This window comes from Oncorhynchus tshawytscha, linkage group LG08 (genome assembly GCF_018296145.1).
Source record: "Oncorhynchus tshawytscha isolate Ot180627B linkage group LG08, Otsh_v2.0, whole genome shotgun sequence".
NCBI lineage: Eukaryota > Metazoa > Chordata > Actinopteri > Salmoniformes > Salmonidae > Oncorhynchus > Oncorhynchus tshawytscha.
In genome coordinates this window covers 2,785,778-2,808,661 of record NC_056436.1, presented here as the reverse complement: position 1 = coordinate 2,808,661, position 22,884 = coordinate 2,785,778, and the positions used below count along the sequence as shown (strand labels likewise).

At 48.1% G+C, this 22,884-nt stretch overlaps 1 protein-coding gene across 3 annotated transcripts in view; it reads right to left on the bottom strand.

Annotated features, from left to right (window-relative positions):
* The window catches only part of LOC112235578 (Alstrom syndrome protein 1 homolog), a 30,004-nt gene continuing 7,120 nt past the window's right edge, over window positions 1-22,884 (bottom strand). Inside the window, exons 5-13 of one of the 3 annotated variants that reach the window (XM_042325058.1) lie at window positions 20,687-20,795; window positions 17,211-17,420; window positions 15,346-15,505; window positions 15,043-15,196; window positions 12,515-12,680; window positions 10,779-10,836; window positions 8,660-8,716; window positions 1,098-1,197; window positions 1-314 (exon numbers count right to left, since the gene is read on the bottom strand). In XM_042325058.1, coding sequence (XP_042180992.1) covers window positions 270-314; window positions 1,098-1,197; window positions 8,660-8,716; window positions 10,779-10,836; window positions 12,515-12,680; window positions 15,043-15,196; window positions 15,346-15,505; window positions 17,211-17,420; window positions 20,687-20,795 — 1,059 coding nt within the window. In that variant the 3' untranslated portion in view covers window positions 1-269. The remainder of the gene's footprint in view (window positions 315-1,097; window positions 1,198-8,659; window positions 8,717-10,778; window positions 10,837-12,514; window positions 12,681-15,042; window positions 15,197-15,345; window positions 15,506-17,210; window positions 17,421-20,686; window positions 20,796-22,884) is intronic. The other 2 variants (XM_042325059.1, XM_042325060.1) reach the window with 2 other exon arrangements.

Sequence of the window (22,884 nt, the reverse complement as noted above, 5' to 3'; positions counted from 1 at the left end):
TAGAGTGTAGAAAGCATGTTTATTTATATTTTGGTCATAAAAAGACTATAATAATAAGTATTTAAATACACACCAATTACGACCCTGTCTCTTTAGAAACAGACAAATTATTTACTTTTTTTAAATTTACTTCATAATTTGTTAAAAAAGGTGAACAAAATGGAAGCAGATCGGAATAAAACGTTAGAAAATGTAAACAATTGAACTACATTGTATTTTATTCCACAGCACACGTACACGGAATCAAGTGTAAAAGTCCTCCTAGGCGCTCACTGCCAGGGTGTTTGTCTGCCCAGGACTCTGTTGGTGATTCTCTGCAACACAAAGGATTCATTCACTACAGTTGATTCATTCACTACAGTTGACTCATTCACTACGTTTGATTCATTCACTACGGTTGATTCATTCACTACGGCTGATTCATTCACTACAGTTGATTCATTCACTACAGTTGATTCATTCACTACAGTTGATTCATTCACTACGTTTGATTCATTCACTACGGCTGATTCATTCACACTGAGGAAACTCCTAAAGAATTTAAAATACATTCTATACTAGTTTACATGTATACATATGCTGGACAACCTAATATAACAACCTAATATACATAATATTCAATTCGATACAAACAATATACTAACACTGCTGTCCTGTAGTCATTATATACTACTGCTGCTGTCCTGTAGTCCAGGACCCTATATAGTACACTACTGTTGACCAGGACCCTATATAGTACACTACTGTAGACCAGGGCCCTATTCCCTATATAGAACACTACTGTTGACCAGGACCCTATATAGAACACTACTGTAGTCCAGGTCCCTATATAGTACACTACTGTTGACCAGGACCCTATATAGTACACTACTGTAGACCAGGACCCTATATAGAACACTACTGTTGACCAGGACCCTATATAGTACACTACTGTTGACCAGGACCCTATATAGTACACTACTGTTGACCAGGGCCCTATATAGTACACTACTGTTGACCAGGACCCTATATAGTACACTACTGTAGACCAGGACCCTATATAGTACACTACTGTTGACCAGGACCCATGCGGTAGAGTTGTGGGTTTGAACTACTACCTTGTTGTAGAGCTGAGCGTTGAGTCTGTAAGAGCGGTACTCCTCTCTCCTCTTCTCCTCCTCTCTCCTCCTCTGCACCTCTGGCAGCTGCTCATACATCCTGATGGGGAGAGAGGAGGGGGGGAGATGACAGGGGAGAGATGAGAGAGGGGGAGGAGAGGGGAGATAGATAAACATTACCTGCCCAGATATAATCATGAGTATGAATCATTAGGTTGTCCAGCATATTATAACTGTATTCTGACCAGCAGCAACTCTTGATTTTTCCAGCAGCACTCCTTGGGCTAAGGCTAAGGCAGGGCTAAGTCAAGGCTAAGGCAGGGCTAAGGCAGGGCTAAGGCTAGGGCTAAGGCAAGGCTAAGGCAGGGCTAAGGCAGGGCCCTAAGGCAAGGCTAAGGCAAGGCTAAGGCAGGGCTAAGGCAGGGCTAAGGCTAGGGCTAAGGCAGGGCTAAGGCAAGGCTAAGGCAGGGCTAAGTCAAGGCTAAGGCAGGGCTAAGGCTAAGGCTAGGCTGAGGCAGGGCTAAGGCAGGGCTGAGGCAAGGCTAAGGCTAGGGCTAAGGCAAGGCTAAGGCAGGGCTAAGTCAAAGCTAAGGCAAGGCTAAGTCAAAGCTAAGGCAGGGCTAAGGCAGGGCTAAGGCAGGGCTAAGGCTAGGCTGAGGCAGGGCTGAGGCAGGGCTAAGTCAAAGCTAAGGCAAGGCTAAGGCAAGGCTAAGTCAGTCAGGCTAAGGCAGGGCTAAGGCAGGGCTAAGGCTAGGCTAAGGCTAGGGCTGAGGCAGGGCTGGGGCAGGGCTAGGCAGGGCTGAGGCAGGGCTGGCAAGGCTAAGGCAGGGCTGAGGCAAGGCTAAGGCTAGGCAAGGCTAAACTAAGGCTAGGGCTGAGGCAGGGCTAAGGCAAGGCTCAGGGCTAAGAGGGCTTTCAAGGCTAAGGCAGCTAAGGCTAGGGCTAAGGCAGGGCTAAGGCTAGGGCTGAGGCAGGGCTGAGGCAGGGCTAAGGCAGGGCTGAGGCAGGCTAAGGCTAAGGCTAAGGCAGGGCTAAGGCAAGGCTAAGGCAGGGCTAAGGCAAGGCTAAGGCAGGGCTAAGTCAAGGCTAAGGCAGGGCTAAGGCAGGGCTAAGGCTAGGGCTAAGGCAAGGCTAAGGCAGGGCTAAGGCAGGGCTAAGGCAGGGCTAAGGCAGGGCTAAGGCAAGGCTAAGGCAGGGCTAAGGCAGGGCTAAGTCAAGGCTAAGGCAGGGCTAAGGCTAGGCTGAGGCAGGGCTAAGGCAGGGCTGAGGCAAGGCAAGGCTAAGGCAGGGCTAAGTCAAAGCTAAGGCAAGGCTAAGGCAAGGCTAAGTCAAAGCTAAGGCAGGGCTAAGGCAGGGCTAAGGCTAGGCTGAGGCAGGGCTGAGGCAGGGCTAAGTCAAAGCTAAGGCAAGGCTAAGGCAAGGCTAAGTCAAGGCTAAGGCAGGGCTAAGGCAGGGCTAAGGCTAGGCTAAGGCAGGGCTGAGGCAGGGCTAAGGCAGGGCTGAGGCAGGGCTAAGGCAAGGCTAAGGCAGGGCTGAGGCAAGGCTAAGGCAAGGCAAGGCAAGGCTAAGTCAAGGTTAAGGCAGGGCTAAGGCAGGGCTAAGGCAAGGCTAAGGCAGGGCTAAGGCTAGGCTGAGGCAGGGCTAAGGCTAAGGCTAGGCTGAGGCAGGGCTAAGGCAGGGCTGAGGCAAGGCTAAGGCTAGGGCTAAGGCAAGGCTAAGGCAGGGCTAAGTCAAAGCTAAGGCAAGGCTAAGTCAAAGCTAAGGCAGGGCTAAGGCAGGGCTAAGGCAGGGCTAAGGCTAGGCTGAGGCAGGGCTGAGGCAGGGCTAAGTCAAAGCTAAGGCAAGGCTAAGGCAAGGCTAAGTCAAGGCTAAGGCAGGGCTAAGGCAGGGCTAAGGCTAGGCTAAGGCAGGGCTGAGGCAGGGCTAAGGCAGGGCTGAGGCAGGGCTAAGGCAAGGCTAAGGCAGGGCTGAGGCAAGGCTAAGGCTAAGGCAAGGCTAAGGCAGGGCTAAGGCTAGGGCTAAGGCAGGGCTAAGGCAAGGCTAAGGCAGGGCTAAGGCAGGGCTAAGGCAGGGCTAAGGCAGGGCTAAGGCTAGGCTAAGGCAGGGCTAAGGCTAGGCTGAGGCAGGGCTAAGGCAGGGCTGAGGCAAGGCTAAGGCTAGGGCTAAGGCAGGGCTAAGGCAAGGCTAAGGCAGGGCTAAGGCAAGGCTAAGGCAGGGCTAAGTCAAGGCTAAGGCAGGGCTAAGGCAGGGCTAAGGCTAGGGCTAAGGCAAGGCTAAGGCAGGGCTAAGGCAAGGCTAAGGCAGGGCTAAGGCAGGGCTAAGGCAGGGCTAAGGCAAGGCTAAGGCAGGGCTAAGTCAAGGCTAAGGCAGGGCTAAGGCTAGGCTGAGGCAGGGCTAAGGCAGGGCTGAGGCAAGGCAAGGCTAAGGCAGGGCTAAGTCAAAGCTAAGGCAAGGCTAAGGCAAGGCTAAGTCAAAGCTAAGGCAGGGCTAAGGCAGGGCTAAGGCTAGGCTGAGGCAGGGCTGAGGCAGGGCTAAGTCAAAGCTAAGGCAAGGCTAAGGCAAGGCTAAGTCAAGGCTAAGGCAGGGCTAAGGCAGGGCTAAGGCTAGGCTAAGGCAGGGCTGAGGCAGGGCTAAGGCAGGGCTGAGGCAGGGCTAAGGCAAGGCTAAGGCAGGGCTGAGGCAAGGCTAAGGCAAGGCAAGGCAAGGCTAAGTCAAGGTTAAGGCAGGGCTAAGGCAGGGCTAAGGCAAGGCTAAGGCAGGGCTAAGGCTAGGCTGAGGCAGGGCTAAGGCAGGGCTGAGGCAGGGCTGAGGCAGGGCTAAGGCAAGGCTAAGTCAAAGCTAAGGCAAGGCTAAGTCAAGGCTAAGGCAGGGCTAAGGCAAGGCTAAGGCAAGGCTAAGGCAGGGCTAAGGCAAGGCTAAGGCAGGGCTAAGTCTTAGCGTCGAGTCTTAGCGTTGAGTCTTAGCCTATACAGTTCATTAGCGCTAGCAGTAGCAATATACAGTTCATTAGCGCTAGCAGTAGCAATATACAGTTCATTAGCGCTAGCAGTAGCAATATACAGTTCATTAGCGCTAGCAGTAGCAATATACAGTTCATTAGCGCTAGCAGTAGCAATATACAGTTCATTAGCGCTAGCAGTAGCAATATACAGTTCATTAGCGCTAGCAGTAGCAATATACAGTTCATTAGCGCTAGCAGTAGCAATATACAGTTCATTAGCGCTAGCAGGCCTATACAGTTCATTAGCGCTAGCAGTAGCAATATACAGTTCATTAGCGCTAGCAGTAGCAATATACAGTTCATTAGCGCTAGCAGTAGCAATATACAGTTCATTAGCGCTAGCAGTAGCAATATACAGTTCATTAGCGCTAGCAGTAGCAATATACAGTTCATTAGCGCTAGCAGTAGCCTATACAGTTCATTAGCGCTAGCAGTAGCAATATACAGTTCATTCTGAAAGTATTTAGACCTCTTGACTTTTTCTACGTTTTGTCACGTTACAGATTTATTCTAAAATGGATCTCCACACAACACCCCATAACGACATCACAACACCCCATAACGACATCACAACACCCCATAATGACATCACAACACCCCATAATGACATCACAACACCCCATAACGACATCACAACACCCCATAATGACATCACAACACCCCATAATGACATCACAACACCCCATAACGACATCACAACACCCCATAACGACATCACAACACCCCATAACGACATCACAACACCCCATAACGACATCACAACACCCCATAACGACATCACAACACCCCATAACGACATCACAACACCCCATAACGACATCACAACACCCCATAACGACATCACAACACCCCATAACGACATCACAACACCCCATAACGACATCACAACACCCCATAACGACATCACAACACCCCATAACGACATCACAACACCCCATAATGACATCACAACACCCCATAATGACATCACAACACCCCATAATGACATCACAACACCCCATAATGACATCACAATACCCCATAACGACATCACAACACCCCATAACGACATCACAACACCCCATAACGACATCACAACACCCCATAACGACATCACAATACCCCATAACGACATCACAACACCCCATAACGACATCACAACACCCCATAACGACATCATAATACCCCATAATGACATCACGACACCCCATAACGACATCATAATACCCCATAACGACATCACAACACCCCATAATGACAAAGCAAAAACAGGTTATATACATTTTTGCAAATGGGTTAAAAAAAAACTGAAATATCACATTTACATAAGTATTCAGACCCTTTACTCAGTACTTTGTTGAAACACCTTTGGCAGCGATTACAGACTCAAGTCTTCTTGGGTATGATGCTACAAGCTTGGCACACCTGTATTTGGGGAGATTCTCCTATTCTTCTCTGCAGATCCTCTCAAGCCCTGTCAGCTTGGATGGGGGGGGGGCGTTGTCTTGGCTGTGTGCTAGGGGTCCTTGTCCTGTTGGAAGGTGAACCTTTGCCCCGGTCTGAGGTCCTGAGCGCTCTGGAGAAGGTTTTCTCTGTACTTTGTTCCGTTCATCTTTCCCTCGATCCTGACTAGTCTCCCAGTCCCTGCCTCTGAAAAACATCCCCACAGCATGATGCTGCCACCATGTTTCACCGTAGGGACGGTGCCATGTTTCATCAGAGCAGAGAATCTTGTTTCTCATGGTCTGAGAGTCCTTTAGGTGCCTTTTGCAAACTCCAAGCCGGCTGTCATGTGCCTTTTACTGAGGAGTGGCTTCCGTCTGGCCACTCTACCATAAAGGCCAGATTGGTGGAGTGCTACAGAGATGGTTGTCCTTCTGGAAGGTTCTCATCTCCACAGAGGAACTCTAGAGCTCTGTCATAGTGACCATTGGGTTCTTGGTCACCTCCCTGACCAAGGCCTTTCTCCCCCGATTTCTCAGTATGGCCAGCTCTTGGAAGAGTCTTGGTGGTTCCAAACTTCTTCCATTTAAGAATGATGGAGGCCACTGTGTTCTTGGGGACCTTCAATGCTGCAGAAATGTTTTGGTACCCTTCCCCAGATCTGTGCCTCGACACAATCCTGTCTCAGAGCTCCACGGACAAGTCCTTTGACCTCGTGGCTTGGCTTTTGCTCTGACATGCAGTGTTAACTGTGGGACATTATATAGACAGGTGTGTGCCTTTCCAAATCATGTCCAATCAATTGAATTTACCACAGGTGGACTCCAAACAAGTTGTAGAAACATCTCAAGGATGATCAATGGAAACAGGATGTACCTGAGCTCCATTTTGAGTCTCATATCAAAGGGTCTGAATACTTATGTAAATAAGGTATGTGTTTTTTATTTATATTTTTAAAAACCTGTTTTTGTTTTGTCATTATGGGGTATTGTGATGTCATTATGGGGTATTGTGATGTCATTATGGGGTATTGTGATGTCATTATGGGGTATTGTGATGTCATTATGGGGTATTGTGTGTAGATTGCTGAGGATATTTTATTGATTTCATCCATTTTAGAATAAGGCTGTAATGTAACAAAGTGTGGAAAAAGTCAAGAAGGGGTCTGAATACTTTCAGAATGCCCTGTAGGTCCAGTTGGTGTGTCAGAAATACTTTGGCTATTTTCACAGCAGGAATTATGAGCACAATAGCTGGCGGCGGTGGGGAGAAACGGCTGGATTTCGATTCATAAATAAATTGGAGTGTGACGAGGGCTTGGCCAATCAACGCGTGCCATTGTCTCCAGTTCTGCAGGTTATTGACGGTCTCTGGGGCCACGGAATATTCTAGTCCATTGTGGATTGATACTACAGTTTACTAAATAGCATAGGCTACAGTAACGAGTGCTAACAACAGTAAAAATGTTTGGCGTGTCGACAGTCAACATTTGTCCTGAGGACGTCTTTACACATAGGCTCCTGTAAAGTGTATTGTGTGAGGACCTGTTCTCAATAAGACAGAGACACCCCAGGACTCCTGTTGATGTGGCCTGATAGGACGGGATCATTCCAATAATGTTTGGAGGGGCGTGTCTTCGGTGAACCGGACAAGAGGCAGCTCTTTGGTAAAGGGGATGGATACATGCAGTATGCACTGCAGGGAGGCCCATGTGAACTGTGAATAATGCAGAAGCCTGGTGGCAGAAGCCTGGTGACAGAAGCCTGATGACAGAAGCCTGATGACAGAAGCCTGATGGCAGAAGCCTGGTGGCAGAAGCCTGGTGACAGAAGCCTGGTGACAGAAGCCTGGTGGCAGAAGCCTGGTGACAGAAGCCTGGTGACAGAAGCCTGGTGGCAGAAGCCTGGTGGCAGAAGCCTGGTGGCAGAAGCCTGGTGACAGAAGCCTGGTGACAGAAGCCTGGTGGCAGAAGCCTGGTGACAGAAGCCTGGTGACAGAAGCCTGGTGACAGAAGCCTGGTGGCAGAAGCCTGGTGGCAGAAGCCTGGTGGCAGAAGCCTGATGACAGAAGCCTGGTGACAGAAGCCTGGTGGCAGAAGCCTGATGACAGAAGCCTGGTGGCAGAAGCCTGGTGGCAGAAGCCTGATGACAGAAGCCTGGTGGCAGAAGCCTGGTGACAGAAGCCTGGTGGCAGAAGCCTGGTGGCAGAAGCCTGGTGGCAGAAGCCTGATGACAGAAGCCTGGTGGCAGAAGCCTGGTGACAGAAGCCTGGTGGCAGAAGCCTGGTGACAGAAGCCTGGTGGCAGAAGCCTGGTGACAGAAGCCTGGTGGCAGAAGCCTGGTGGCAGAAGCCTGGTGGCAGAAGCCTGGTGGCAGAAGCCTGGTGGCAGAAGCCTGGTGGCAGAAGCCTGATGACAGAAGCCTGGTGACAGAAGCCTGGTGGCAGAAGCCTGATGACAGAAGCCTGGTGGCAGAAGCCTGGTGGCAGAAGCCTGATGACAGAAGCCTGGTGGCAGAAGCCTGGTGACAGAAGCCTGGTGGCAGAAGCCTGGTGGCAGAAGCCTGGTGGCAGAAGCCTGGTGGCAGAAGCCTGATGACAGAAGCCTGGTGGCAGAAGCCTGGTGACAGAAGCCTGGTGGCAGAAGCCTGGTGGCAGAAGCCTGGTGGCAGAAGCCTGATGACAGAAGCCTGATGACAGAAGCCTGATGACAGAAGCCTGATGACAGAAGCCTGGTGACAGAAGCCTGGTGACAGAAGCCTGGTGACAGAAGCCTGATGACAGAAGCCTGACGAGTCGGGGAGACCATTCGGAAACCTTTACGGATAGGCTCCTGGTTAATCCATGGCAGGATAAGACGGACACAAGACACATTGCTGGTGAAGCGGCTTTTTGAACCAGGGTTATCCATGCATGCTGTCTGACCTGTGACTTACCTCCTCCTATAAGGACACACATGACGCCCCAGAACATATCTAAATTAGGTTTAGGTAAAGGGTCAGTTTTAGGTTTTAGATAGTTGGTTTAAGTGTCAGTTGTGTCCCTCCTGTCTGGTCTCAGTGTTAATGTCTGCTTCCTGTACCTGCCCTGTCTGACAGCACAGGGGGTGGGGGGGTAGGGTTATCAATGTTGTGTAACCTACCTCCTCCTCCTGGCCCCCCTGTTGTTAGAGCCTGCTTCCTGTTCCTGACCTGACCGTCTGATAGCACAAGGGGGGAGGTGGGGTTTACGAGAGGGGAACAAAGGGGAGGGGTCACGGGAGAGAAACAGAGGAGGGGAGGGGTTACGGGAGGGAAACAGAGGAGGGGAGGGGTTACGGGAGGGAAACAGAGGAGGGGAGGGGTTGCGAGAGGGAAACAGAGGAGGGGAGGGGTTACGAGAGGGAAACAGAGGACGGGAGGGGTTACGAGAGAGTAAACAGACGAGGGGAGGGGTTACGAGAGGGGAACAGAAGAGGGGAGGAGTTACGAGAGGGGAACAGAAGAGGGGAGGAGTTACAAGAGGGGAACAGAAGAGGGGAGGGGTTACGAGAGAGAAACAGAAGAGGGGAGGGGTTACGAGAGAGAAACAGCGGAGGGGAGGGGTTACAAGAGAGAAACAGAAGAGGGGAGGGGTTACGAGAGGGTAAAACAGAAGAGGGGAGGGGTTACGAGAGAGAAACAGAAGAGGGGAGGGGTTACGAGAGGGTAAAACAGAAGAGGGGAGGGGTTACGAGAGAGAAACAGAAGAGGGGAGGGGTTACGAGAGGGTAAAACAGAAGAGGGGAGAGGTTACGAGAGGGTAAACAGAAGAGGGGAGGGGTTACGAGAGGGTAAACAGAAGAGGGGAGGGGTTACGAGAGGGTAAACAGAAGAGGGGAGGGGTTACGAGAGAGAAACAGAAGAGGGAGGGGTTACGAGAGGGTAAAACAGAAGAGGGGAGGGGTTACGAGAGGGTAAAACAGAAGAGGGGAGGGGTTACGAGAGAGAAACAGAAGAGGGGAGGGGTTACGAGAGGGTAAAACAGAAGAGGGAGGGGTTACGAGAGAGAAACAGAAGAGGGAGGGGTTACGAGAGGGTAAAACAGAAGAGGGGAGGGGTTACGAGAGGGTAAACAGAAGAGGGGAGGGGTTACGAGAGGGTAAACAGAAGAGGGGAGGGGTTACGAGAGGGTAAAACAGAAGAGGGAGGGGTTACGAGAGAGAAACAGAAGAGGGGAGGGGTTACGAGAGGGTAAAACAGAAGAGGGGAGGGGTTACGAGAGGGTAAACAGAAGAGGGGAGGGGTTACGAGAGAGAAACAGAAGAGGGGAGGGGTTACGAGAGGGTAAAACAGAAGAGGGAGGGGTAACGAGAGGGTAAACAGAAGAGGGAGGGGTTACGAGAGGGAACAGAAGAGGGGGGGGTTACGAGAGGGTAAACAGAAGAGGGGAGGGGTTTAGAGAAACAGAAGAGGGGAGGGGTTACGAGAGGGTAAACAGAAGAGGGGAGGGGTTACAGAGAGAAACAGAAGAGGGGAGGGGTTACGAGAAAAACAGAAGAGGGGAGGGGTTAAAACAGAAGAGGGAGGGGTTACGAGAGAGAAACAGAAGAGGGGAGGGGTTACGAGAGGGGAAACAGAAGAGGGGAGGGGTTACGAGAGGGTAAAACAGAAGAGGGGAGGGGTTACGAGAGGGTAAAACAGAAGAGGGGAGGGGTTACGAGAGGGTAAACAGAAGAGGGCAGGGGTTACGAGAGGGTAAAACAGAAGAGGGGAGGGGTTACGAGTGAGAAACAGAAGAGGGAGGGGTTCGAGAGGGAAACAGAAGAGGGGAGGGGTTACGAGAGGGTAAACAGAAGAGGGAGGGGTTACGAGAGGGTAAACAGAAGAGGGGAGGGGTTACGAGAGGGGAAACAGAAGAGGGGAGGGGTTACGAGAGGGTAAACAGAAGAGGGGAGGGGTTACAGAGGGGAACAGAAGAGGGGAGGGGTTAAGAGGGGAAACAGAAGAGGGGAGGGGTTACGAGAGGGGAAACAGAAGAGGGGAGGGGTTACGAAGGGTAAACAGAAGAGGGGAGGGGTTACGAGAGGGGGAAGAGGGGAGGGGTTACGAGAGGGGAACAGAAGAGGGGAGGGGTTACGAGAGGGTAAACAACCACAATGTAAAAAGTTTATGGAAAATAACCTGCATGTATTTCCACTTGTTAATGATTAAAACGAGAGACATCCTCATTCAAAATGAAAAGCACAAATGTTTAATGCTAAAAAGCAGAGGTGATTAAAGGCGACATCGATCCAGGCTTACTGTTTAGATCGTAGCACCATCTCCTTCTTGGGAACGGCTCTTTGAAACACTGCTGTGCCTTGGGAGAGAAGACGGTACAAATCAGACGTGTTTAACAAACCTATTGTGTTAAGTTGTTGAATCTGCAGGTTGGGAGACTGGGGGGAGGGTTGGTACCTGCGGGTTGGGAGACTGGGGGAGGGTTGGTACCTGCGGGTTGGGAGACTGGGGGAGGGGTTGGTACCTGCGGGTTGGGAGACTGGGGGAGGGTTGGTACCTGCGGGTTGGGAGACTGGGGGAGGGTTGGTACCTGCGGGTTGGGAGACTAGGGGAGGGTTGGTACCTGCGGGTTGGGAGACTAGGGGAGGGTTGGTACCTGCGGGTTGGGAGACTAGGGGGAGGGTTGGTATCTGCGGGTTGGGAGACTAGGGGAGGGTTGGTATCTGCGGGTTGGGAGACTAGGGGGAGGGTTGGTATCTGCGGGTTGGGAGACTAGGGGGAGGGTTGGTATCTGCGGGTTGGGAGACTAGGGGAGGGTTGGTATCTGCGGGTTGGGAGACTGGGGGAGGGTTGGTACCTGCGGGTTGGGAGACTGGGGGAGGGTTGGTACCTGCAGGTTGGGAGACTGGGGGGGGGTTGGTACCTGCAGGGTTGGGAGACTGGGGGAGGGTTGGTACCTGCAGGTTGGGAGACTGGGGGAGGGTTGGTACCTGCGGGTTGGGAGACTAGGGGGAGGGTTGGTATCTGCGGGTTGGGAGACTAGGGGGAGGGTTGGTACCTGTTTAACAAACCTATTGTGTTAAGTTGGGAGACTTGGGAGACTGGGGGGAGGGTTGGTACCTGCGGGTTGGGAGACTGGGGGAGGGTTGGTACCTGCAGGTTGGGAGACTGGGGGAGGGTTGGTACCTGCAGGTTGGGAGACTGGGGGAGGGTTGGTATCTGCGGGTTGGGAGACTGGGGGAGGGTTGGTATCTGCGGGTTGGGAGACTGGGGGAGGGTTGGTACCTGCAGGTTGGGAGACTGGGGGAGGGTTGGTACCTGCGGGTTGGGAGACTGGGGGAGGGTTGGTACCTGCGGGTTGGGAGACTGGGGGAGGGGTTGGTACCTGCGGGTTGGGAGACTAGGGGGAGGGTTGGTACCTGTTTAACAAACCTATTGTGTTAAGTTGGAAGAGGGTTGGGAGACTGGGGGAGGGTTGGTACCTGCGGGTTGGGAGACTGGGGGAGGGTTGGTACCTGCAGGTTGGGAGACTGGGGGAGGGTTGGTACCTGTTTAACAAACCTATTGTGGTTGGAAGAGGGTTGGGAGACTGGGGGAGGGTTGGTACCTGCGGGTTGGGAGACTGGGGGAGGGTTGGTACCTGCAGGTTGGGAGACTGGGGGAGGGTTGGTACCTGCAGGTTGGGAGACTGGGGGAGGGCTGGTATCTGCGGGTTGGGAGACTGGGGGAGGGTTGGTACCTGCGGGTTGGGAGACTGGGGGAGGGTTGGTACCTGCGGGTTGGGAGACTGGGGAGGGTTGGTACCTGCGGGTTGGGAGACTGGGGGAGGGCTGGTACCTGCGGGTTGGGAGACTGGGGGAGGGGTTGGTACCTGCGGGTTGGGAGACTGGGGGAGGGTTGGTACCTGCGGGTTGGGAGACTGGGGGAGGGTTGGTACCTGCGGGTTGGGAGACTGGGGGAGGGTTGGTACCTGCAGGTTGGGAGACTGGGGGAGGGTTGGTACCTGCGGGTTGGGAGACTAGGGGGAGGGTTGGTACCTGCGGGTTGGGACAGTCTCCCTGGTCTTCTGGGTTGGTTGAAGAGCTCGTTTCTCTCTCTGCTGAAGACGACCTGCAGCTTCCTCTCCTCTACCTGCAGCACCAGACGCTTCACCCTCTCCCGAGACCGAGACACAAACTCTGGCCGACGCAGCTCCAGAGCCTCCTACAGGAGTTGAAGAACAGGTTTTAGATCTGCTTAATCGTGTTGAAGAGGAGCAGTTTGTTTGACCTTTGACCAACAACGTAGGCAACACGGCGCAGGCAACAGACACAGAGTAGGCAACAGACACAGAGTAGGCAACAGACACAGAGTAGGCAACAGACACAGAGTAGGCAACAGACACATAGTAGGCAACAGACACAGAGTAGGCACCAGACACAGAGTAGGCAACAGACACAGAGTAGGCAACAGACACAGCGTAGGCAACAGACACATCGTAGGCAACAGACACAGAGTAGGCAACAGACACAGAGTAGGCACCAGACACAGAGTAGGCAACAGACACAGAGTAGGCAACAGACACAGCGTAGGCAACAGACACATCGTAGGCAACAGACACATCGTAGGCAACAGACACAGAGTAGGTAACATACACATAGTAGGCAACAGACACAGAGTAGGCAACAGACACAGAGTAGGCAACAGACACGAGCAGGCAACAGACACGTCGCAGGCAACAGACACGTCGTAGGCAACAGACACAGCGTAGGCAACAGACACATCGTAGGCAACAGACACATCGTAGGCAACAGACACAGCGTAGGCAACAGACACAGCGTAGGTAAGACAAGCAGGCACACAGCGTAGGCAACAGACACAGCCGTAGGCAACAGACACAGAGTAGGCAACAGACACAGAGCAGGCAACAGACACAGAGTAGGCAACAGACACAGCCTAGGCAACAGACACATAGTAGGTAACAGACACAGAGTAGGCAACAGACACATAGTAGGCAACAGACACGCCGTAGGCAACAGACACATAGTAGGCAACAGACACATTGTATGGAACAGACACAGCGTAGGCAACAGACACAGAGTAGGCAACAGACACAGGGTAGGCAACAGACACATCGTAGGCAACAGACACATCGTAGGCAACAGACACAGAGTAGGCAACAGACGTAGAGTAGGTAACAGACACAGGGTAGGCAACAGACACATCGTAGACAACAGACACATCGTAGGCAACAGACACAGAGTATGTAACAGACACGGAGTAGGAACAGACACAGGGTAGGCAACAGACACAGAGTAGGCAACAGACACAGAGTAGGCAACAGACACAGAGTAGGCAACAGACACAGAGTAGGCAACAGACACAGAGTAGGCAACAGACACAGCGTAGGCAACAGACACATAGTAGGTAACAGACACAGCGTAGGCAACAGACACGGCGTAGGCAACAGACACAGCGTAGGTAACAGACACAGTAGGCAACAGACACAGTAGGCAACAGACACAGTAGGCAACAGACACAGAGTGGGCAACAGACACAGAGTAGGCAACAGACACATTGTAGGCAACAGACACAGAGTAGGCAACAGACACAGAGTATGTAACAGACACAGGGTAGGCAACAGACACAGGGTAGGCAACAGACACAGGGTAGGCAACAGACACAAGGTAGGCAACAGACACAGTAGTAGGCAACAGACACAGGGTAGGCAACAGACACAGAGTAGGCAACAGACACAGAGTAGGCAACAGACACAGAGTAGGCAACAGACACAGAGTAGGCAACAGACACAGAGTAGGCAACAGACACAGGGCAGGCAACAGACACAGGGTAGGTAACAGACACATCGTAGGCAACAGCCACATCGTAGGCAACAGACACATCGTAGGCAACAGACACATCGTAGGCAACAGACACATCGTAGGCAACAGACACAGTAGGCAACAGACACAGTAGGCAACAGACACAGCGTAGGCAACAGACACAGAGGGGCAACAGACACAGTAGGCAACAGACACAGTAGGCAACAGACACAGAGTGGGCAACAGACACAGAGTAGGCAACAGACACAGGGTAGGCAACAGACACAGGGTAGGCAACAGACACAGAGTATGTAACAGACACAGGGTAGGCAACAGACACAGGGTAGGCAACAGACACAAGGTAGGCAACAGACACAAGGGTAGGCAACAGACACAGGGTAGGCAACAGACACAGAGTAGGCAACAGACACAGAGTAGGCAACAGACACAGGGTAGGCAACAGACACAGGGCAGGCAACAGACACAGGGCAGGCAACAGACACAGGGTAGGCAACAGACACATCGTAGGCAACAGCCACATCGTAGGCAACAGACACATCGTAGGCAACAGACACATCGTAGGCAACAGACACAGAGTAGGCAACAGACACATCGTAGGCAACAGACACATCGTAGGCAACCGACACAGAGTAGGCAACAGACACAGCGTAGGCAACAGACACAGCGTAGGCAACAGACACAGCGTAGGCAACAGACACAGGGTAGGCAACAGACACAGCGAAACACAGAGTAGTGAACCAGACCTGGAGAGAGATGCGGACCAGGGCGGCGGGGGCGTTGCCAGTGGGTTCAGGCCCAGGAGGGGTGATGATGCTGTGCTTGGTGTGCTGCCTCTCACTGGGTCTGTCGCGGTCAGCCTCCAGCTGATTGGTCTGTAGTCTGTCTGTCAGTCTCTCCCTGACAAATCACAGCACAGTTCTTATAACCACAAAAAAAAACAGTTCAAAGTTCTTAAACTATACAATAGAATAATAAAAAAATAAGAAAGATTTTTTTAAAACAATACATTTTTAAACAAATAGTAGATTAAGATTAGACAGACAGACCTGTCCTGTATTTGTCTCTGTCTGAGTGGTTCTCTCCAGGGCCGGGTGGTTCTGCTGTAGGGTTCAAACCAGGCCGGGCCCTGGTGAGGCTGCTGCTCCGGCTTGTTCTCCTTCCTGCCCTCAGCTCTCAGGTCCTCAGCAGGGATGTACCAGGATACACCTGGAAGTAGGAAACAGACATGACGAAACACCTGGAAGTAGGAAACAGACAGGAAGAGACACCTGGAAGTAGTAAACAGACAGGAAGAGACACCTGGAAGTAGTAAACAGACTGGAAGAGACACCTGGAAGTAGTAAACAGACTGGAAGAGACACCTGGAAGTAGTAAACAGACTGGAAGAGACACCTGGAAGTAGTAAACAGACTGGAAGAGACACCTGGAAGTAGTAAACAGACTGGAAGAGACACCTGGAAGTAGTAAACAGACTGGAAGAGACACCTGGAAGTAGTAAACAGACTGGAAGAGACACCTGGAAGTAGTAAACAGACTGGAAGAGACACCTGGAAGTAGTAAACAGACTGGAAGAGACACCTGGAAGTAGTAAACAGACTGGAAGAGACACCTGGAAGTAGTAAACAGACTGGAAGAGACACCTGGAAGTAGTAAACAGACTGGAAGAGACACCTGGAAGTAGTAAACAGACAGGAAGAGACACCTGGAAGTAGTAAACAGACAGGAAGAGACACCTGGAAGTAGTAAACAGACAGGAAGAGACACCTGGAAGTAGTAAACAGACAGGAAGAGACACCTGGAAGTAGGAAACAGACATGAAGACACACCTAGAAGTAGGAAACAGACAGGAAGAGACACCTAGAAGTAGGAAACAGACATGAAGACACACCTGGAAGTAGGAAACAGACAGGAAGACACACCTGGAAGTAGGAAACAGACAGGAAGACACACCTGGAAGTAGGAAACAGACAGGAAGACACACTATCTCCTTAATGCCATGACGTACACTGACCAGGTGAAAGCTATGCCGAGTGCCCTAAACTATCTCCTTACTGCCGAGTGCCCTAAACTATCTCCTTAATGCCGAGTGCCCTAAACTATCTCCTTACTGCCGAGTGCCCTAAACTATCTCCTTACTGCTGAGTGCCAAAAAGAGACCCATCAGGTCTGTGGTATGACTCGTCCAGGGATTGAACTCATAACCTTCCAATCTCAGGGCGGACACTAACAATAAGGTTGGTAGAACTGCATGGTACTCACTTCTTATCAGACAGCGATACATGGAGATATACACTGAGTCTACAAAACATTAGGAACACCTACTCTTTCCATGACATACACTGACCAGGTGAATCCAGGTGAGAGATAGGATCCCTTATTGATGTCACTTGTTAAATCCACTTCAATCAGTGTCGATGAAGGGGAGGAGACAGGTTAAAGTAGGCTTTTAAAGCCTTGAGACAATTGAGACATGGATTGTGTATGTGTGTCCTTCAGAGGGTGAATGGGCAAGACAACATATTTAAGTGCCTTTGAACAGGGTATGGTAGTAGGTGCCAGGCGCACCGGTTTGTGTCAAGAACTGCAACGCTGCTGGGTTTTTCATGCTCAACAGTTTCCTGTGTGTATCAAGAATGGTCCACCACCCAAAGGACATCCAGCCAACTTGACACAACTGTGGGAAGCATTGGAGTCAACATGGGCCAACATCCCTGTGGAACGCTTTCGACACCTTGTAGAGTCCATGTCCTGACGAATTGAGGCTGCTCTGAGGACAAATGGAGGGTGCTTCAAATAGTGAAGCTAGTCCCGCTGCACATTGCTCGTTTCTGCCTTTAAATTAGTATTAGTATTGTGTTACTGATTTGGAGCGCTCCAGAGTTTAAAAATGTAAAATGTCAGTTCTCCGTACCTTGAGGGTAGTAGGGCCTGGCAGAGGGTTGGCTCATCTTCCTCTTCCTCTGCGTTTTAGGAGGGCTCCTGTACCCCGCTCTACCCCTCTTGCTACCAGAGTGTGAGGAGGGGAGCACCCTGGCACCCCTGGCTGAGCCTGGCGAGGGGAACGTTGTGCCGACGTCTCGGGTGTGGCGACGTGTTCCGTTACTCACAATCTCCAGGTCCCCTGCGGAGAGGAGAGTGAGAGATGGTCATGTTTGAGCCACTCCTTCCACACCTCAATGTTTATACACTTAACAAAAATATCAAAACGCAACATGTAAAGTGTTGGTCCCATGTTTCATGAGCTGAGATAAAGAACCCACAAATGTTCCATAAGTACAAAAAGCTTATTTATTTCAAATTTTCTGCACAAATTTGTTTACATCCCTGTTAGTGAGCATTTCTCCTTTGCCAAGATAATACGTCCACCTGACAGGTGTGGCATATCAAGAAGCTGATTAAACAGCATGATCATTACACAGGTGCACCTTGTGCTGGGGACAATAAAAGGCCACTCTATAATGTGCAGTTTGCATGCTGACTGCAGGAATGTCCACCAGATCTGTTGCCAGAGGATTGAAAGTTCATTTCTCTATGATAAGCCGCCTCCAATGTTGTTTTAGAGAATTTTACGGTACGTCCAACCGGCCTCACAACAGCAGACCACGTGTAACCACGCCAGCCTAGGACCTCCACACCCGGCTCCTTCTCCTGTGGGATCATCTGAGATCAGCCACCCGGACAGCTGATGAAACGGTGGGTTTGCACAACTGAAGAATTTCTGAACAAACTGTCAGAAACCGTCTCAGGGAAGCTCATCTGCGTGTTCGTCGTCCTCACCAGGGTCTTGACGTGACTGTAGTAGGGCGTCGTAACCGACTTCAGTGGGAAAATCTTCACCTTCGATGGGAACTGGCACGTTGGAGAAGTGAGCTCTTCACGGATGAATCCCGGTTTCAACTGTACCGAGCAGATAACATCTCATCCTGGCTACATGGCAGACAGCGTGTATGGCGTTGTGTGGACGAGTGGTTCGCTGATGTCATCCTTGTGAACAGAGTGCCCCATGGTGGCGGTGGGGTTATGGTATGGGCAGGCATAAACTACGGACAACAAACACAATTGCATTTTATCAATGGCAGTTTGAATGCACAGAGATACCGTGATGATCCTGAGGCTCATTATCGTGCCATTCATCCACCGCCATCACCTCATGTTTCAGCATGATAATGCACGGCCCCATGTCTCGAGGATCTGCACACAATTCCTGGAAGCTGAAAACGTCCCAGTTCTTCCATGGCCTGTGTACTCACCAGACACGTCACCCCATTGAGCATGTTTGGGATGCTCTGGATCGACGTGTACGACAGCATGTTCCAGTTCCCGCCAATAGGACAGTTGAGCTAACATGCGCTAATGTGATTAGCATGACAGTTGTAAGTAACAGCAAATTTTCCAGGACCTAGACATGTCTTATACGAGCAGAAAGCTTAAATTCGTGTTACTGTAAATGCACTGTCCAATTTACAGTAGCTATTACAGTGAAATAATACTATGCTATTGTTTGAGGAACAGAACACTTTTGTCACGGCAACTGGTTTGATACATTCACCTCTGAAGGTAAATAATGTACTTTACATTCAGTAATCTGGCTCTGATTGGTCATCCTGAGGATCCCAGAGATAAAATGTAGCAACATATTGTCCAGTATTGCAAATTCTTCACTCGATCAATCTGAAACTTTACACACACGCTGCTGCTAGTGGCCAAAATATAAATTACGCCTAAACTGTAATATTATATTATGGCCTCGCTTGGATTTCAAAGATGATAAAAATAAATAAACAAATAAATGAAAATGCATGTTTTTGTTGGTTTGTATTACCTTTTACCAGATCTAATGTGATATATTCTCCGACATTAATTTCACATTTCCACAAATGTCAAAAGTGTTTCCTTTCAAATGATACCAAGAATATGTTTCAGGTCCTGGAGCCACAGGAAGTTAGATTTGGGTGTGTTACTTTAGGAGAAAATTGAAAAACAGGGTCAGATCCTTAAGAGGTTTTAGGTCTCTGTGACCAACATCTGTATTCCCAGTAACGTGAAATTCATAGATTAGGGCCTAATGAATATATTTCAATTGACTGAATTCCTTATACAGTGCATTTGGAAAGTATTCAGACCCCTTCCCCTTTAGTTACAGCCTTATTCTAAAATGTATTCAATATTTTTCTCCCCTCATCAATCTACGCACAACGCCCCATAATGACAAAGCACAAACAAGTTGTCCACCTGTGATAATTGCAGTTGACAGTGCATGTCAGAGCAAAAACCAAGCAGTGAGGTGGAAGGAATTGTCCGTAGAGCTCCAAGACAGGATTGTGTCGAGTCACATATCTGGGGAAGGGTACCAAAACATTTCTGCAGCATTGAAGGTCCCCAAGAACACAGTGGCCTCCATCATTCTGAAATGGAAGAAGCCACCAAGACTCTTAGAGCTGGCCGCCAAGGCAAACTGAGCATTTTGGGAAGAAGGGTCTTGGTCTGGAAGGTGACCAAGAACCCAATGGTCACTATGACAGAGCTCCAGAGTTCCTCTGTGGAGACGGGAGAACCTTCCAGAAGGACAACAATCTCTGCAGCACTCCACCAATCAGGACTTTATGGTAGAGAGGCCAGACGGAAACCCCTCCTCAGTAAAAGGCACATGACAGCACACTTGGAGTTTGCCAAAAGGCACCTAAAGACTCTCAGACCATGAGAAACAAGATTCTCTAGTCTGATGAAACCAAGATTAAACTCTTTGGCCTGAATTCCAAGCTGTAGACTCAAGGCTATAATCGCTGCCAAAGGTTATTCAACAAAGTACTGAGTAAAGGATCTGAATACTTACGTAAATGTGATTTAATATATTTATTTAATTTTTACATACATTTGCGAAAATTTCTAAAAACCTGTTTTTGCTTTGTCATTATGGGGTATTGTGATGTCATTATGGGGTATTGTGATGTCATTATGGGGTATTGTGATGTCATTATGGGTTATTGTGATGTCATTATGGGTTATTGTGTGTAGATTGTTGAGGGAAAAAACAATTGAATCCATTTTAGAATGAGGCTGTAAAGTAACAAAATGTGGAAATAGTCAAAGGGTCTGAATACACTATGTGAACTGTAACTCAGTAAAATATTTGAAATTGTTGCGTGTTGCATTTATATTATTATTCAGTGTACAGTGGGGCAAAAAAAGTATTTAGTCAGCCACAAATTGTGCAATCCTACAATGTGATTTTCTGGATTTTTTTCCCTCATTTTGTCTGTCATAGTTGAAGTATACCTATGATGAAAATTACAGGCCTCTCTCATTTTAAGTGGGAGAACTTGCACAATTGGTGGCTGACTAAATACTTTTTTACATGTTATTTTCAGAACATACTGGGTTACTGACCTGCCTGTACGCCTTTGCTGACATGTTTGACTGCCTTCTTGGAGTGGGAGGGGCCACGATGCGAGGGGAGGGTGTAGGTGCTGGTTGAAGATGCAGAGTCAGCTGGAATCTGAGGAGCCACACAGGAGCCGATCAATGGCTATCAAAACTATAGATCATTCAATATACAGTAGAGTACAGAGCCTGAGAAAGATGGGTCTGAAAACAAACAGTTGTATAACAGAAAGGGTAGAGAGAGCGGAGAGGAGAGAGAGGGAGGAGAGAGAGAGAGAGAGAGGCAAGCTGGTCCTGGGGATCTGTACACAAACAGACCCCACAGAGCCCCAGGACAGCAACACAATTAGACCCAACCAAATCATGAGAAAACAAAAAGATAATTACTTGACACATTGGAAAGAATTAACAAAAAAAACAGACCAAACTAGAATGCTATTTGGCCCTAAACAGAGAGTACACAGTGGCAGAATACCTGAACACTGTGACTGACCCAAACTTAAGGAAAGCTTTGACTATGTACAGACTCAGTGAGCATAGCCTTGCTATTGAGATATTCCGCCGTAGGCAGACATGGCTCTCAAGAGAAGACAGGCTATGTGCTCACTCACTGCCCACAAAATGAGGTGGAAACTGAGCTGCACTTCCTAACCTCCTGCCCAATGTATGACCATATTAGAGAGACATATTTCCCTCAGATTACACAGACCCACAAAGAATTAGAAAATAAACCACATTTTGATAAACTCCCATATCTATTGGGTGAAATATCACAGTGTGACATCACAGCAGCAAGATTTGTGACCTGTTGCCACAAGAAAAGGGCAAACAGTGAAGGACAAACACCATTGTAAATACAACCTGTTTATGTTAACTATTTCCAGACCATTACAACACTGTATATAGATCATCTGAAATGTCTTTCTTCTTCTGGAAGTGTAATGTTTACTGTTCATTTATACTGTTCATTTATACTGTTTATTTATACTGTTCATTTATACTGTTCATTTATATACTGTTCATTTATATTCTGTTCATTTATACTGTTCATTTATATTCTGTTCATTTATATTCTGTTCATTTATACTTCTGTTTATTTATACTGTTTATTTATACTGTTTATTTATACTGTTTATTTATACTGTTTATTTATACTGTTTATTTATACTTATACTGTTCATTTATATACTGTTCATTTATATACTGTTCATTTATATTCTGTTCATTTATACTGTTTATTTATACTGTTTATTTATACTGTTCATTTATATTCTGTTCATTTATACTGTTTATTTATACTGTTCTGTTTATTTATATACTGTTCATTTATATTCTGTTTATTTATACTGTTTATTTATACTGTTTATTTATATTCTGTTCATTTATATTCTGTTCATTTATACTGTTTATTTATACTGTTTATTTATACTGTTTATTTATACTGTTTATTTATATACTGTTCATTTATATACTGTTCATTTATATTCTGTTCATTTATATTCTGTTCATTTATATTCTGTTCATTTATACTGTTCATTTATATTCTGTTTATTTATATTCTGTTCATTTATATTCTGTTCATTTATATTCTGTTCATTTATATTCTGTTCATTTATATTCTGTTCATTTATATTCTGTTTATTTATATTCTGTTTATTTATACTGTTCATTTATACTGTTCATTTATACTGTTTATTTATATTCTGTTCATTTATATTCTGTTTATTTATACTGTTTATTTATATACTGTTTATTTATATTCTGTTCATTTATATTCTGTTCATTTATATTCTGTTCATTTATATTCTGTTCATTTATATTATTTATATCTGTTCATTTATTTATACTGTTCATTTATACTGTTTATTTATTTATTTATATTTATACTGTTCATTTATATTCTGTTCATTTATATTCTGTTCATTTATATGTTCATTTATACTGTTTATTTATATTCTGTTCATTTATATTTATATTCTGTTCATTTATACTGTTTATTTATACTGTTTATTTATACTGTTCATTTATATACTGTTCATTTATATTCTGTTCATTTATATTCTGTTTATTTATACTGTTCATTTATATTCTGTTCATTTATATTCTGTTCATTTATATTCTGTTCATTTATATTCTGTTCATTTATACTGTTTATTTATACTGTTTATTTATATTCTGTTCATTTATATTCTGTTCATTTATAC